This window comes from Phoca vitulina, unplaced genomic scaffold (assembly GCF_004348235.1).
Source record: "Phoca vitulina isolate PV1807 unplaced genomic scaffold, GSC_HSeal_1.0 scaffold6, whole genome shotgun sequence".
Classification (NCBI taxonomy): domain Eukaryota; kingdom Metazoa; phylum Chordata; class Mammalia; order Carnivora; family Phocidae; genus Phoca; species Phoca vitulina.
Window position 1 is genome coordinate 47,664,470 of NW_022589709.1, and position 17,786 is coordinate 47,682,255.

A 17,786-nucleotide genomic window follows, 5' to 3' on the forward strand; every position below is an offset into this window, starting at 1 on the left:
AATCTGTTTGGTAGATACCACAAAGAACAGCACAGGGTGGGGGAAAGAGCACCCAAAATGGTTAGGAGGCTGCACTGAGAATGCCGTAACGCATTACAGATGTTTAGAACAGGCAGGAAGAGAGTGAAAGGGTGTGTGACACTGTTTACTACAAACTTCTCACCACTGGGGGAGCTATAGTTCTACTTTTATCTCCTATCTGCAGATCAGAATGCAAATTAGTAAAATGACTTCTAATCAAGTTTTTTAAGAAGTTTGCATATCCTGTTCTTTACTTAGCAGCAGTAACAAGACTTCCCAAATAACTCTAATAAAACAGTATGACAGATTATACCAAAATAGAGAAAAAATATCTTGGTGTAATCAATAAGAGAGATTCAGTGATCATGACAGTCAACAAAACAAGAAGTAGCACTGTCAAAAAAAAAAAAAAAGGAAGTAGCACTGTCAACGAGATGATGATAAAAGTATTTGCGTCAAGATGCCCTATAGAACTCTATGGTTGATCTTACAGCATGACACAGTCCAAATGAAAGGAAGGCCCCTGAGTCATTTCATTCCCTATGACAAAAAACAATGGACTTGAGGTCCTTCAATGACAAAGATTCTTCTTTACCACCAAAGACCCAAGGACTAAAAGTGGGTGTCACTGGAGTCCTTCACATCTGAAGATGAACTGGGCGATGACGCCAGTATCTGCTGTGTGTGGCTGCCACTCAGGAACACAGTACGTAACCCTACTGCAGCTGCTGCCATTGCAAGGACATGTGATGAAGTCTGTACCTGCTGGTTGCTATTTGTGGAGATGCCTCTATCATTCTAACATAAGGTTACTTGGAGGGCGAAGCGGGGGGGGAAGCTAAAATACAAACTACTGAGGAGAGGTGGTTTTATGTGGTGTTTGTTCTGACTTTTCACTGAAAGGTTTGCTCTGAAGAGTTGTGTTTGTTCTGACTTTTCACTGAAAGGTTGGCTCTAAAGACAGACGATATAAAATGAGTAAATTAAATCCAGACATTACCATGCTGGCCATGCACTATGGCTCAACTAACTACCTACACAGCTTTCTAATAGAAACATGAGAAGGCCTATGATTACTTGGATCTCCCTAGAGTCATACACATCATTCACTGGTTCATTTAATGAATAATTACCAAGTGCTTACGAAAGTACTGACTGTAGAAGTAGCTCAGGAAGATGTACGGGAAGATGGAGGCTGAAAGTGTGAGAGTGTGACAGCAGGAGCTAGGCAGCCAGGCAGCATATGGTCATGTGAGGGACATGGGCCACACAGGAGCTGGGACTTTCCCCTGAGAATGGGAGCCAATGGCTAACGTCTGAAAGGCAGAGGACAGTGGCAGGAAGACTCCAGGGGAGGGATGCTGATGATCTGAACTTGGGTAAAGGACAGAGGGGTGAAAAGGCACATAGTTTTAAGATACATTAAGGAGGTCAAGTTAACAAGAGTTGTGACATATTAGATAAGGCAAGGCAGGAGGGGGAAGAACGAATAGCTTGAGTAAGAAGATGCGCTATGAGTCATCCACAAATGTCGTTATTTTATTTATTTACAAATTACATTCTAAGGAGCTATTCTGAATATGTACCTTGTTGCAAATTATAGATCACCCAACAAGCTTTTGAGGATTTTTATTACTCCTATTCTAGTGATGCATCATTTTAGGAATAGACAACAATTCACCCTTTTTGGAATATTAAACAGAACAATTTTCTGACAGCTACCTTCCATTACCAGTTTAGAACATCAACTTGAGTCTTTGAAAACACGTAATAGGATTTTTGCTTTTGGTAATGGTGAGAACCAGTACTTTCAGACCATCATTCCAATGAGGACAATTTAAAAAGCCAAATGAGACATAAAAACATGTTCATAAAAGTATCAAAGAACTAACAAAATGGTAAGGAATAAAATCACCAAAATCTAAAAGAAAACAGGAACCCAGAGGAGTAATCCAGCAGTCAAAGCCACTTTAGTACTGAAGAGATGTGCTTAAAAATGAGCTAGCCTCACAGTAAAGATGAACTTGCAGTATAGGTTCGCATCATTTGGATGGACTAAAACATACCAAATGCTGCACTTGAATTAAAATGGTCCCAGAATTGTTGTGCCACCAAGAACCTGGCAGAAGCAAACAAACAGAGAAGGCACCTTCATCCTAGCCCTCCATTATTCTTAAAATAAATTTCCAAAGAATATAATCAGTAAACAAAGATAATCAAGCATAAAAAGCAACTAGATGAGTAAGAATCAACAGAAACAAGAGACAACAGGAACAGACATATAAACTACGAAGCTTTGGGCAGGGAAAGGGGCGATTAAATGAAAAACAAAAAAACAAAAAACAAAAACTCAATAAATCCAAAAGAAATCACTGAAAGAAAGCAAATAAAGCAGAGAACAGGTGGGGAAATTAGAAATCAAATCAGTTATGTAATTTTTAGGGCATGACAGGTGATCTTTCTTTGCTCTCTGCTCTTTGTAATATTTTTACATCTGATACGGTGTCATACAGTTTCAGTGTGATTTACTGAAATGTGGATTTCTCGTTTGTTCTCAAATGCACTTTGAATCCACTGTGCTTCCTAAACCTAAGGATTCATATCATTCATGAAATATGAGAAATTCTCATCCTAATAAAGGACTGTCAAAGGACAATCTCTTTGAACACTGTCTCTTCTCTCCCTATTCTAATTTCCCTCTGGAAATCTGATGAGGATTATGTTAGACCACCTAATTCTCTTTTTGTCTTACAATTTCTTATATTTTTTATCGTATTGTCTCTGTGTTATACTCCAGGTAATTTCTTCAGATATTACCCTGCGTTATAGTTACTGCATTTATTCCTGTGTAACCCACCCACTGTTTCTAAAAGTTGTATGTAGTTCTTTTTAAAAAACAATCTACTCTCTCCTTTGATGGCATTTTTGTTTCGTGCTCATATTTTTTGTTCTTTTTTGTATTTAACTTTAACTTCTTTTAACTTTTGATATTTATCCTCATAATCCCATGATCTGAAGGTCTTGGGATTCTAATTCAGCTGTTTATAATTTCTACTCACATTCATGGTTACTTGTTTCCTTATCTTTTGTAATTGTGGTTTGTGAGCTTATGGTAGAGCTTTCTCTTTGGGATTCCTAGAAGGCCAGGATTGAGAGTGTATTCCTTCAGGGAGCGTTTGCATTTGCTTCTGCTAGGAACCCTGAGGCATGGGACCATTCAAAACAACTTTCACAAGTTGGAAATTGCCAGGCCACACAGACAGTACAATTGGAATAGCAAACCTGAGTGAGGGTGAGCCTCTGGTTGAGAATTCTTGGCAAATTTCCCCTCTGTAAAGACTAGGCCAAGACAAATGTATTTCCTTGTTCCCTCTCTTTAATGAGATTATGATCCTTGGAGGGTCTCACATTACTATAGGCTCCCTAACTTAGACACAAAGCCTTCACTCCAGTTTCCCACAAGGCTTTTTAAAACCCGATCCTTTTGATTACCAACGTCTGCAGAGGCCTAGGGGGGCAACTGCAGCAGCAGTCAACTCCCACTTCCAGCTCCTTCTTTAATCTGTTCCCTCAGTTTTTCCCTTTATCATTATTTAAGAGGCTCAGCTATGTCCGAAAACAATGTCTTATGCTTTATACAGCATATCTAGTTATTTCATAGAGGGATTTTTATGACATTACAGCCACAGGAAATGAAGTCCTCCCACGGCATTTGGAGGAGATATACTCTGAAAATCCCCACCGGTCAAGGCACAAAGAGAGGAAAATAAAGCTGGAAGAGCCAAGAAAGAAAAGATCTCCAACTCTTCCTCCTCACTCTCTCCTGTGTATCTCCTCCTCAGCACAAAGGAAAGCTGCCATTTCCTGCTGGTCACGTGAACCAGTTTAGCCTTCCCTGGAGGCCTGATTACTACCGAACGAAGCGGAGGCCAGCAGCAGGTTCCTGGGTATAAGCATCCCAAGAGACACTGGTTCCTCCACAGGCACTAAGTCAGGGCAGACGTTCGGGTAAGAGGTGTTTGGGGTCACTTTTTTCTTGGCAGCAGCAGTTTCTGCTCAAACATTCACACAGCAAAGGCAGAGAGGCAGGGCTCAACAGCAACCAATCTCCGCTCACAGCTATGCCCCACCTACTGCTCTTCATTCCCATTTATGAGCAGTATTGTGTCTCACTGGGCTGAGGAAAATCACAGTCACCAAAGGTGAACACTGTGTGGGCAGGTTCATGGAACATGGGAAACCACGAAGAATAAAGAGGGCCTCCCAATGTAGTTCAGTACAACAAATCCCTGAGACTTCAAAATGGCATTCAGTTTTGTTAATATAAATTAAACGGTAAATGGAGGAAATACATAACATTTTATTACTTTGCCATTGAGGCCAGAGTTATGAATTAGAAATAAACCGTTAATACTCCAAACATGAGTTTACCAAAATAAAAGTCATTTAACTATTCAAGAGAAAGAACTATCACTAGAATGTACTTAGTGCTTTAGAAAATTACACAAAAATGTAATCAATAGTCAGGGATCTATTTCCTAATACCAACCAGTTTCAGTTTCGCTAATTTCAATGATTTATGTGATTTAATTACCAAGAATAACCTTAGCATGCTTAATTCTCTTTAACAGTTTTCTAAAAATCTAATTTGAATTAAAAAAGTATTCTTCACTTGCTCTAATTGTGCTACTGAGCTATACAGCGTGTAACAGGTAAGAATTTTATCTTAGGTACAGGATATCTTATCTGCATCTCCTCCTCACTAGATTATACCTTGACCAAATTAGATTAGAAACTCCTCGAGCGTAGGAACGTCTTGTCACTGAGACAGAATAATACAAAATTTACTATACATAAATTTACTATACATAATAATACAAAAGTAACTATCTTATACTATTAAGGGAAAGAAGCAAAAAATATTGTGTATATTATGCCCCATCCATGTAAAAAGGGAGGGAGGACTATATATTCATCTTTATTTATTTGCTTTTTAAAACAGAAAGCCTCTGGAAAGATACACAAGAAAATAACAGCCATGATTATCCAATAGGAACTGAGCAGATGTGGGGCAGGGATGAGAGGCAAACATTTCACTATCTATATACTTTTTTTTTTTTAAGATTTTATCTATTTGAGAAAGAGAAAGAACACGAGCAGGGGCAGAGGGAGAGGGAGAAGCAGACTCCCCACTAAGCAGGGAGCCCCGAAGCGAGGGTCAATCCCAGGATGCTGGGATCACAATCCCAGGACACCAGGATCACACGACCTGAGCCAAAGGCAGACGCTTAACCAACTGAGCCACCCAGGCACCCTCTTTTTCCATTTTTAAGCTCTGCAACTATGTGAAGGTACTGCCTATTCAGAAATTTAAATAAGTTCATCATTTAAATGTGTAAAAAAAAAAAAAAGTACAACACAGTTGAAACAACAATACAAAGTTAAAGGAAAAATAGCCCATCTCTGGCAATAGACTGCTAGGTATTCATTAAATATATCTTTTTCGTCCTTGACAAACATTTGTTAACCTCCCTTGCAGTTAAGTGAGACCATCAGAATGAGTTCTAGTCAGTGACGTGTGAGCAGAAATGATATTTGCCACTACAAGACCTGGTGAACCAAAAATATGTCCTCCATGCTCTGTCCCCTTCCTCAGGCTGGATGTCACTGCCCAGGCTGACCTCAGAAATCACAGGTTTAAGACTGAAGAGCCTGTGGAGTTCCTAAATGCCTATGTGATGAGTTCCAGCCCACCTTCAATATGGCAAGACCATGGATTGTTTATGCAAAGAAGATAAAGAAGAGATCAATTTCCACTGTTAGAGCTGTCCAACTGTGTGGTATTTTTGTTGTTGTTGTTAAGCAGTTAGTTTCTCCAACCAATGTACTACACCTTTAGTGTTAACAAACATGTTAACCTGTCCTTAGTCAATCAGAATATGAGACTGAGCTTCCTAAGGTCCCACGACATAGTCAGGTTTAGAGCATTAAATAAATGAGAAAGGTTGTGATCCAAGCCCGACCACACAAAATGACAGAGCTCAATTGCTGATGGTTGCATCATTCTTAGAGGGGACTGACAAAGACACTATCTACTCACCAGTGTTCCTTGCAAATTCTCCTCACAATACCGACTGCAGCTACAGGCAAAAGATACAACACGGGCAAGTACTAGATTCAGGAGACCTGACCAGACAGATATGGGACACCTGACAGTGGCACCCAGCCTCTGCCCTGTCATCACGGGAAGCCTCCAGCTGGGTCATCTGACCACTGTCTTCATTTTAACTGCTGTTATCATATGCTAACTAAGACTAGATAACAATTTATTTTTCTACTCCCCTATTAATAACTAGGTTGCTTCCAGTTTTTTGGTTATAAATTATAACCAATTATAAAGACCACAGCTATTTTCCTGAACCACATAACTGATGCTAGCAACCAGAACAACTCTTTATATATCCTGTCTCATCTGGTCCTCACAACAACCCTGTGAGCTAGGTATTATAGTTCCCACTTTACAGATAAAGGAACAGAGGGTGTATCAAAATTCGTAACTTGTACAAAGTGACACAACTGGGTGAGGGAAGCAGAACTAGAGGTCAAGTCCCAATAACTCCCCAAGTGTGCTTCTAGATGGGCCCTATGTGCAAGCTGGATGATCTTGGATAATCAACCCGAGTCTCAGTATTCCATGTCTATAAAATGAAGTAATAACTATCTCTGAGGATAGCTGGAAGAATTAATAGACATATCACAGACTCAAAAAATGCAGCACAGTCAGACATCAGTTTTCTGTGCTGCCTTTTTCTCTCCACTCCCACACAGGACCCACTTACAGAGTAACACATCTTACCGCTTAGCCCTCAGCCCTCTCCCTTCCCACCATGGCTACTTTTCTCTCCTCAACCCTTAGATGTGGACCTCTGCTCCTTTCTACCCAAACATTTCCCTTACTCTTTTTTTCCCACATACAAATGTCTTTTTCTGATCCCTAAAAATCAACCTAACATTTGTAAAATACCTTCACCTGGACAGATACAGACCAGAATGTTTTTCAAAGACCGATGGATGATTTTTGAGTACTGTACTTCAGGCACAAAATTGCAGAATGTTTGCAACTTACAAAATTCAATGGTTCTTTATAACATCACTTCAGATGTTGAATAAATGTGTAATACATTTAAATGATAATCAAAACACTTGTTTCCATCCAAGAGATGAATATATTCAATCCGCTTGTGCCAAAAGGAAGAAAGATGAAATTATTGAGCCTCCCTGTTAGGGGTAGAATTGTATCAACAAAAAAATACATGTTGAAGACTAATCCCCTGTGCCTCAGAATTTGACCTTAGTTGGAATCAGGGTTAGTTAAGACGAGGTCATACTGGAATATGGGAGGCCCCCAATCCAACAGGATACATCCTCATTGAAAGAACGTCATGTGAACAGATATGCACACAGGAAGAATACCATGTGAATGTGAAAGCAGACAGAAAAGAGATGCAACTACCAGCCAAGTGATACCAAAGATTGCCAGCAAACCACTAGAAGCTAGGAGCGAGGCATGGAACAGCTTCTCCTCTGAGAACTCAGAAAGAACTGTGAGATAAATGTGTGTTGTTTAAGCTATCCAGTTTGTGATACTTTTTTACTCCCAGCAAACTAATACACTATCTAATTCACCCATTATGGAATTCAAATTATACAGGCATGGCCTTAAGGAGTCATAGGAAAATCACAGCGCATCCAAATAATTCTAAGCAAAAAAATTCCAATTCAGATGTGTTCAGAGTTGTGAATTAGACCTTTTACACGATATTTAAAACCAGCTATGCCTCAGGTGGGAAGATGACCCCATCCCATCCCCCAACCTGGCTTCCTTTACTAAGTCCCATGACTTACGCCAAGGAACTTCTATTTACTACTAATTCCACTAAGAGTTGACAAGAAAGCAAGATACTGCCAAACCATCTCTTCCACTTTAAGTGTTAATGTTTTCATTCCTGACCAAGCAACTGTTCCACTAAAATAAGGAATCACATGAAAGAAAACTGCTTCTAAGGTGCTTTTAAAATCAAGGAGTTTTTCTTAGAAAAATAAACTTCTCTTACAGAGGTGTGCCAAAGACCACTTGGAACCCTAAGATTTTCAAATGGATTCATTTGTTCATAATTTCTTGACCATCTATTATATTCAAAGTACTATGAGCCCCCAATTCATTCTGTGTGGGTTGGTGATGGACGGGTAAGAGGCTGAACAAAACTGAGGAGAGTTAACTTTCTACAAAGAAAGGAGAAAAAGGACAACTTCTCAAAGAGATAGCTGAGTTAGGTCCTGAATGACATCATTTTAATAATTCATTCAATAAATACTTATTGAATGCTTGTTATAAATGAAATACAATTTAGTGAGAAATATTAAATAAACAGAAAAAACAAATATCAGTCATGATAAATCCTATATGCTAATGAAGAATGATACAAGGAACATAATTTAGATTAGGCAGTCAGAGAAAATCTCTCTGAAGAAGTGACACTTTAAAGGTGAGACTTAAAAGAGGAGTCAGCATGTGAAGAAGAACATTCTAGGTAGAGAGCCCAGCAAATGCGAAGACCACAAGATGAGTAAAAGCTTTGGGTTGCTCAGGAACCAAAGAAAGGCCAGAGTGACCGGAAGATGATGAATGCATGAATGCAGGGGAGAGTCAGACAGAAGAGTCATGAGAAAGAATTTTAACTTCATGTGAAGCAGAAGCCAATGAAGAGTTTAAGGGAGGGGAGTGGCATAATACAGTCTTTATCTTGAAAAAGAGATGAGTTAGGAGGATACTGCAGCTGTCCAAGTAAGAACTAATGTAGTTTAGACCACGGTGATGGCAGTGGAGATGGCAAGACATGCACAGACTCTGAATATATTTTAGAGCTAAAGGCAACAGGACTTAGTATTAGATAGGACATGGTTGTCAAATAGGAAATGTCCAGGATAACTTCCAGGTTTCTGGTCTAAGCAACTTGTTCGGTGAAGTGCTGGTTCCTGGAATGGGGACACCAGAAGGAGAAACAGGGTTGAATACGTGAAGTTTGAGATGTCTGTGATACATCTATGTGTTTATGAATCAAAGCTGAAGATATAATCCTGGGGAATAGGAGAGAGTAAAGACCTGAGATACAAATTTGGGAGTCACTGACACTTTGATATGTACAGTAAAGGGAACAGGTATGTTCACAGGGATATGGGTAGGAGACAGTGAGAAGAGAAGAGGCAGTGAGGGGAGGTTTAGGGAAGGAAGAAAGCTCGGCTCCTAAGGTTCAGGTCTCTGAAACACTGACATTTAAAGGATATCCAGAGGATGAGCAGATAGCAAAGAAGACTGTGAAGAAGCAGGCAGCACACTAGAATGGAAACAGAGATGAGTACAAGTTTCCACTTTAGACAAAGGAAACAGACTGTACAAAGATCCAGAAATAAACGACACCTCAGCGTGTTGTGAGAACTGCAAACTGTAGGGAACAACATAATCAGATATACTTTTTTTTTAAAGTAACCAATTGGTAGTGCAGAGCAGAAACAGAGAAGGGCGAGACCAGAGGCACAGAGATTCCCTCAATAAATAAAAAAACCTTTCATGAAAAGGCTTCCATCTGACTGCCTTTCATAAAAAGTGATTTTACAAAAAGGCAAGATGATATAATACTACCTCTTGCCAGAAATCCAGTGTTTTCACTGTTTAACAAAATCATCCATCCTAGAAGGGAAGGGACTGATTTCTCAGATTCTGCCTTGTGGTTAATAATACCCTGCTCTAGGGGCGCCTGGGTGGCTCAGTCGTTAAGCGTCTGCCTTCGGCTCAGGTCGTGATCCCGGGGTCCTGGGATCGAGCCCCACATCGGGCTCCCTGCTCCGTGGGGAGCCTGCTTCTCCTTCTCCCACTCCCCCTGCTTGTGTTCCCTCTCTCGCTGTGTCTCTCTCTGTCAAATAAATAAATAAAATCTTTTAAAAAATAATAATAATAATACCCTGCTCTGTGTGTACACATATACGTGCACCTGTGGCACGCGCACGCGCACAGACACACACACACACACACATCTTCATTTACAAGAAGTCACTATCTCACTAAAGGAAATGCTTTGTTTCCAATCTGTTTCATTCAGCATTCAAACCTAGTATTTTCTGAGGCAGAGATGTTCTGGCAGATGTGTGAACATGGAGCTGCTGGAGATAATGGGATGAAGTCATCAGCACAGGAGCTACAGAAACCACGGCCCCAGAAAAGATCCTAAGTAGTGCTGAAAGTGAGAAGAGATCCCAGGAGAGAGCCCTGGGGACCATCCACATTTAAGGTGAGGCAGAAGAGTTACCCACAAAGGAAATCCACAACTTATTTTTGTTTAATATTTTAAAACACAGAGTAAGCTACCAAATCTTGACTCCTTCTTCCAAGATGAACAAATCTGCCTTGGAAATTAGGATTTTGCCTAAAACAATATTTTAGAGATGCATCCCATACTTCTCAAAGTTTTCTTTTTCCCATTTCTTTCAATATTAACAAGGAGAATTTGTATTTTAAGGCTTTTTGACAAAACCAACAAACTACATATGGTGTTTATATATAAAATTGACAAGATCGTATCAACTCAAAGAAGCAGAAGGAATTCAAAGACAGAACCTCAAAAAATGAATTCAATATAATTTAATTTTAAAAGGTCTTAGGACGAATGACTTGCCAATGTGACATTCATTTATAAGAAGAAGCCAAAGAACTACACTGAAGAATCTTCTTGCCTAAACTTAGAGAACTGATAAAAAGCATAGGTCACAACACATCACCTATTTATTAAAAAAACAAACTCTTAAATACAGAGAACAAACTGGTAGTCGCCAGAAGAGAGGTGGGTGGGAAGATGGGTAAAATAGGTAAAAGGGATAAAGAGTACATTTATCCTGATGGGCACTGAGTAATGCATAGAATTGCTGAATCACGACATTGGATGTGTGAAACTAATATAACACTGTATGTTAATTATACCTGAATTAAGAAAACTGTAAAAAATAAAATGGCTTTCAGCCTCTCAAAAAAAATAAATGAAAGGTGGAGGGAAGCGAATTTGGTTTCAATAAAGTAAAATCCAGTCTCAATAATCTAAGTAAATTATTTGAATCAGTCAGTAAATATAGGATAAAAGCTATTTATATTTTCTAAAAGTCACTAGTAAAATTCTACACTGAAGAGACTATTTTATACAAAAAAAGGTGATGGGAGTGGAAAATCCTCTGAAACTTAAAACAGTTGGTCCTGGATATATGAACTGTGTGATTGCCCCAGGAACTAAAATGAGCTGAAAATATAAAGATGATCTTTAGGGATTTAAGAAAATTCATGGATAACTGACAAATAATAGGCTCTTGGAGAACTTCGGGAAACCTACCATATCTTGCTTAATACCCTTGTCACCAATTTTTTGTTCTATGACTCCCTATAAAAGAAAACCAGACTCTAAACGAACTTTTGGCTGCCAACATTAGAAAGAGAATATTAGCCTGGATAACCACACTGATGAGATCTGTGATTTGCATGACCCCCATGTTAGCACGAACAACAATAATAAATATACGCCTGAACCAATGACTACTCAGCTGACGATTTTCTCTAGCTATTTGGAATAGGTTGCAAGTGCCATTAAGATTTAACAAATTCTTTTGAAATGAATTTTAGATAAAAGTTTTGAAATTATGATCTAAAATTAAAGGCACAAAGGAAAAAGTTTTGTGTGTTTGTTTTCAGCTATATAGGTGTTGGGCCTGTCTAGAGTTCATATTTGGAAAGCATCACTGTTCAACACATGGCATATTTTCTTTCAGCCTTCCTGGGAAAGTACGATCTCAAGAGATACATGATTCAGCTCCTACAGAGCATACAATATGGTCTACTGAATTTATCTCAAATTAATCCTAGTTATAGAAAACAAATTTTTAAGAATAGAAATAAAAATTTTAATTTACATGAAAAAGTCTGCTACTGACTCTGTTTCTGCTGAATATTTCAACCAAGCAAATAAGAATATAAGAAGTGCTATGGATGCTTAGGTATATGTCTTTCCACACTTTCTGCAGAAAGCCATCTTGTCTGCTTTTGCTCCCCAAGGCATTCTTACCTCATTTCAGTACTGAACCAAGGAGACACAGTTGACCACTGAACAATGTGGGGATTAGGGGCGCTGTTCCCCCACCACAGTCAAAAATCTGAGTATATCTTTTAACTCCCCCAAAACTTAACTACTAATAGCCTACTGCTGATCAGAAGCCTAACTGATAACATAGCCAATTAACACATATTTTATATACGTATCATATACTGTATTCTCATAACAAAGTAAACTACAGGAAAGAGAAGGTTAAGAAAATCATAAGGAAATACATTTACAGTGCTGTATTGTATCAGAAAAAATGTGCACATAAGTGGACCTGCACAGTTCAAACCCGAGTTGTTCAAGGATCAACCATGCTTCCATTTCCAGAATGTCTTCTTGTCAGTTTCCCCTGTCCGAAGGTCTTTATGGTCAAGAAGAAAAACTGGAGTGACCCGGTAAATCTTGAAGTGATTTGGTAATGATCATCATCATAAGAGTGTGTTAAGCTTATTACTCGCACTAACAACATGTGCTATCCTTTGCTGAAGATGACTATTTACTAAACTCAGCATAATAAGCAGCCAAGAGTGAGGCTCTTGTGTAGTTCAAAAGCTACAAGGTACATAAGGCCCCCAGTACGGGGCTTGCCATGTAATAAAGAGCTCAAAAAGTGGTAGTTAGGATTCCCGTCTCATCTTATTCCTTAGGACAAACCTGTGAGGAGGCAGTTTACCAATTCAAAGGTGAGAACATGGCATGGGGAGACAGACACATGGGACAGGACATGGGACCCAAGGACTTAGTGGACTGACTCACTCAGTTGACAGAGCTGACGCACAGCAGTTCTAACACCTCTAACACATCTAACACCACACTCTCTGGTCTCTTTAGGAAATGGTTCAGAATGGTTAAGTGCCTGCTCAGCTCTGGAGTCAATGCTGTTTTTAAATCTGGGCTCTACCAGCTATGAAACACTGAGCAAGTTAACTGAAGCTCTGAATCTGTTTACTCATCTCAAGGACCTACCTCAGAGGATGCTTCTGAGTATTAAAGAGTGGTACATAGTAAAAATGCAATAAATAACAGCCTTCATTCATTCGGTAAACATTAATGGGGCTCCTACTAAGTGACAGGTCAGAGTCTCCCAATTTATCTGCATATCAGAATCATCTGGGGAGCATTCAAAAACTCCCAACTCCCAGGCCACACTGGAGACCAATTAAATCACACTCTCTGGGGGTTTAGACATAGGCATCAGTATCTGCGAAGCCTCCCAAGGACTGCAAGGGGCGGACAAGCTTGGAAACAGCTGCATTTTAGGCACTAGATTCAGCTACCTTCCCTGAAGGCGCTCCTGGTTTACTCATCTACTTTCCCAAACATCTCACACCTGACCCTTCTCTCAGATCCCTACTGTTCCGGCTTTAGCTCGGGTCCCTCAGAACCTCGCCATGAACTTGCTAACTTGCCCACCCCACCACACTTTGTCCCCTCCCACATACAAGCCCAGCTCTGATCCTAGCACTCCCATGCTCAGAATCATTGGATTAACTTTCCCTGGCTACCAACTCAGGTTAGCCTTCAAAGCCCTCTACGAAAGGCAGTGCCCCAGCTCTTCAACCCCCTCCTCCCTACTCTCTTATGCTGCGGATGACCCAAACTAAATGGATAACTCACTTTCCCTGGACACACCCCATGTCTTCCAATCTGCAAGCCAACTCATTCTTGGGGACAAGGAAAACATCCTCACAATACTACACAGTGTATTGCCAGATACAAAATAAAATCTTCTCCAATTTAAAATTCTGTTTTTAAAGTTCATTTATTTTTAGTAATCTACACCCAACACAGAGCTCGAACTCAAGACCCCGAGATCAAGAATCGCTGCTCCTCTGACTCAGCCAGCCAGGTGCCCCTAAAATTCTGTTCTTATAACTCTGGTAATCTTGGTTTTAAGGAGGCTAACATACATTTAATTTCACAACTTTATGTAATTTCAGATTAAACACACAAAAAAGAATTCCCCTTACCTTAGTTTAAGGAGTGGCTGGGTCACCCACTTCTTTAATTTCCGTCTCCCAAATGAGGTTTTAGTATGGTCTAAGACCCAAAGTAAACTTCCTTTGGTTTTCATGTCAGTCTAAGAAAAACCAGAAAAAAAGTTTTATTTATTAAGTGGATGTTGTATTTGTACCAAAACTGCTAGTTGCTCATGTGCCTTAATTATTCCATATACCCCAATTTTAAATGGTACAGATGCCTATCATAAAGTATGGCTCATAACAGGCGTTCATTTAATGTGTGACGAATGCATGTACATATGAACACACATATACAATATAAAGTACTGATATTTGCACAGAAAAAGGACAGTCTGTGTGTGGTTTTGGTTAACTAAGAATATTTAGAAATCTTTTAAAATATATGTTTGTCCTACACATCTTAAAAATACAGACTTTTCTGCCTTGGGAAGTACAGTGAAGATAATTTAATTTCCTTTGGCAATTCAGTATCCTCCACGGCCTCAGAGTTCTAAGGACTGCTGCTCCCATGAAAACACTGAACAAGTAGAAGGTACTGGAGATGGAACTGAAGTTAAACTGCACTCTAGGAATTCACCCTGGAAAGACTTTATTTTAGTCTGCTTTATTAAATCCTCAGTAAAAAATTACTGACCTGTGCTTTGCTACTTCGAAGTTGAACGACTAAAAAAAAAATTAACTAGAGATGATAGTTAATTTTAACCAAGGTCTCATTGTATTACAAAAAGTCAATAGGTTTAAATCTTATTTGGAATATAAAATTGCTTTCACCTAAATTTTTTTTTTTAACTTTTTTTCTTTTCCTTCAAGTCATTAAGCAAGTACTTCCAGAATACTCCTCTGTACTCAGTTGTATGACTGGCAAAGGTGTATTAAGATATGGCCCCTCCTTGAGAACCATATCTTATATCCAAGTATGGGAGAAATTGATTTGTGTACTTTTGTTATCACTTTCATTTGTAATTTTTGTTTCAGAAGCAAATATTCATGTTGTACAAATTTCTGATTGCCCTTGATGTGGAAAGATTGGTGGGAAAAGTATGATGGGTTTGATTTTTATATCAAAATGGAGAAATATCTTTTAGAAGAGTTAAAATATATGTTCCTACTGTATATTAAAAAAAAAAGAAAGAAATGACTCATAATCAACACATGATGCCACTTGGCAGAAATTAACTATAAAAGCCATGACAAAAGCTGCCAGGCCTTCGGAGTTTAAAGCAGAGCGCACACAGAAGCTACAGGTCACAGAAGGCTCCCCTGAGGATGAGCTGACTGACGAGGGCAGTCCACATCAAAACCAGCACCATTTCTTCCAAAACACATGCCCTACTCGCCTGAGTACAGTAAAGGGTCCCAGGAAGAGGAAAGTGGGTGGGAATAATTTTCCAATTATTTCCTGCATCACTGAAGGACCAGGCTCAGACAAGAGAGGGAAGGGTGGGAGAGAAACAGTTATTCAATTGCTCTCCCTGATACCCAGCCCCCTCCTCATTACCCCTTTCCATTGCTCCATGGATAACAGAGGCCAAAGTTCAAATGCAAAGACAAGCCAAAGCTGTGAATTCTTAGCTTCTGTTTCTATAATGGCCCAAGTCCTGATAATGAAAGAGCTTTTAAGGGTATTTTTGCCTTAGGAATTTATTTTCAGAACTGACTCCACAGCAGTAGGATTTGAACAGGGAAGAAGTGGCAGAATAAAGAAAGCTAGGAAGGCCAGCGCTGTGTCTTCAGAGTCTGATTATGAGCTCTTCTTCATCCAAGAAATGTTCTTTTCCTCCTACTACTCATTTCCTATTGGGCAATGTATACAGAGTTGGTGAGAAAGATATGCAGGAAAGATTCTCAATCTCCGGATAATGTAATGACAAGATCAAAATGTTATGAAATTAAAGTAAGGTTGACTCTAGCATACAAGGATAGCCTGGAAGAGGCAGAAACTAAATGAGAGAAACTAGTTAGTAATATACAAATCTAGGAGTCAGGAGAATAAATTCAGCATTTACTTTAATTTACAACACTAATAAATATTTCTGAAGAGCTTTAAACCATTTAACTCAGACAGTTCAGCTTTTCAACTACTTACTCAAATGATCTGGAATTGCTTTTTATTTCTATGGCTTTATGTTATGAACATTATATAAGATCTTATTTCTAAGTGATAATTTAATAAATGAAAGCAATCAATTTAATGTCTCCATTATCTTCCTAATTCATCAATAAAGGGCAAATAATGATGGAAGTTTGTGAAATGAAATTTATGCATCTTATAATCTAACAATATCACAGTAACTTGTTTTATACTGGATAATAAGACTGAAGACATTTCAGTGAAAAAGGCACGTAGAAAAAATATAATCAAACAGACAAAAAATCCACTTTACATTAATTTTCAATTATGCCTTTCCAAACAAATATTTGATACAGAGATTATCAGGATGGGAATGTCACTTCAATAATTAAGAAGGACAGCTCTATAGCTCCCAAAGTAACCCCCAGGGAAGTATTTCATATATGTGATTCTCAAAAAAAGGGGTCCTGCAGTTATCAATTAATAGATAGATGATGGGCAGAGTGATCAGTTAAAGACAATATTCTTGTTCTCACCTTCACTCTTAAGAACAGACTGCCACCTTATTTCAAATTTTTGTTCAAACTCATTTTGAATCAATTAGCCTTTATGTTTACCTCACCTGATTCTGTAGGATTTCAAGATTCCTTAATGTTGTTCCATTAATTGTCATAAATTCCGTTTCACCAGACAACTGTTTGAAATTCCTGTTAAAGAATGAAATATGAGCCATGATATAAGTGCATAAAGAAATTTTAAAAACTAATTTAGCCATGATGTAAGTACATAAAGAAATTTTAAAAACTAAACTAAATATTCCAGTACCATTATGACAAAAATGAGTTCTTTGATAGAAAATCAAACCAAAAGGAGCAAAACAAGTATTCACTGGGATACTGTTTTCCATTGATGCTGGTGCTATTAAACAGACTGATGCAAAAAGATAGTTGTCTCACACCATAAACAAGCACAAGGAGGTAAATGGTACCAACATCTCTTTTTTACATTTCCAGGAATAGAACCAAACATAGTCTTTTATCATCAGCAGAGCATGTGGTGGTATCTTCAGGAAAAGCTATGCAATTAGCTAGAAAAATATGTCAAGATATTTTAAAATGTCCTCCTTATTCTTTAGCATGAGATCATCTTGATAAACCCTTTAAACAGCTTTTAATCAACATTCTGATATGTACAACAAATGGTATTTACTCTATAATTAACAATACACATTAATGGAGCTAACATTTTAGTGGAGTATAAAACTTAAAAAGTAGCAAAAATTATTTCCTTAAGCTCAAAGAATTCACAGTCTCTCTCTGTCCCTAAAACTATCCCAAATGAGATTAAAGATCAATAAATTTCAGACTTGAGTACTGAGCTGTGATGATTAATAAGTGTATACACAATTCCAATTCTGTCCTTAGCAATCTTTTGTGTTAAAAAGTGTATTAATCAATGCATTAATAATACAGTAATTCAATTTCCTTTATGTTTCCATCAACAGCACTTACAGATTTT

General features: G+C 38.5%; 1 protein-coding gene across 3 annotated transcripts in view; it reads right to left on the minus strand.

The window, feature by feature from the left end:
• The window catches only part of MSH3 (mutS homolog 3), a 177,479-nt gene that overhangs the window by 98,824 nt on the left and 60,869 nt on the right, over positions 1-17,786 (minus strand). For all 3 annotated transcript variants that reach the window (XM_032404094.1, XM_032404092.1, XM_032404093.1), the window contains exons 11-12: positions 16,891-16,975; positions 14,186-14,295 (exon numbers count right to left, since the gene is read on the minus strand). In XM_032404094.1, the coding sequence (XP_032259985.1) occupies positions 14,186-14,295; positions 16,891-16,975 (195 nt within the window). The remainder of the gene's footprint in view (positions 1-14,185; positions 14,296-16,890; positions 16,976-17,786) is intronic.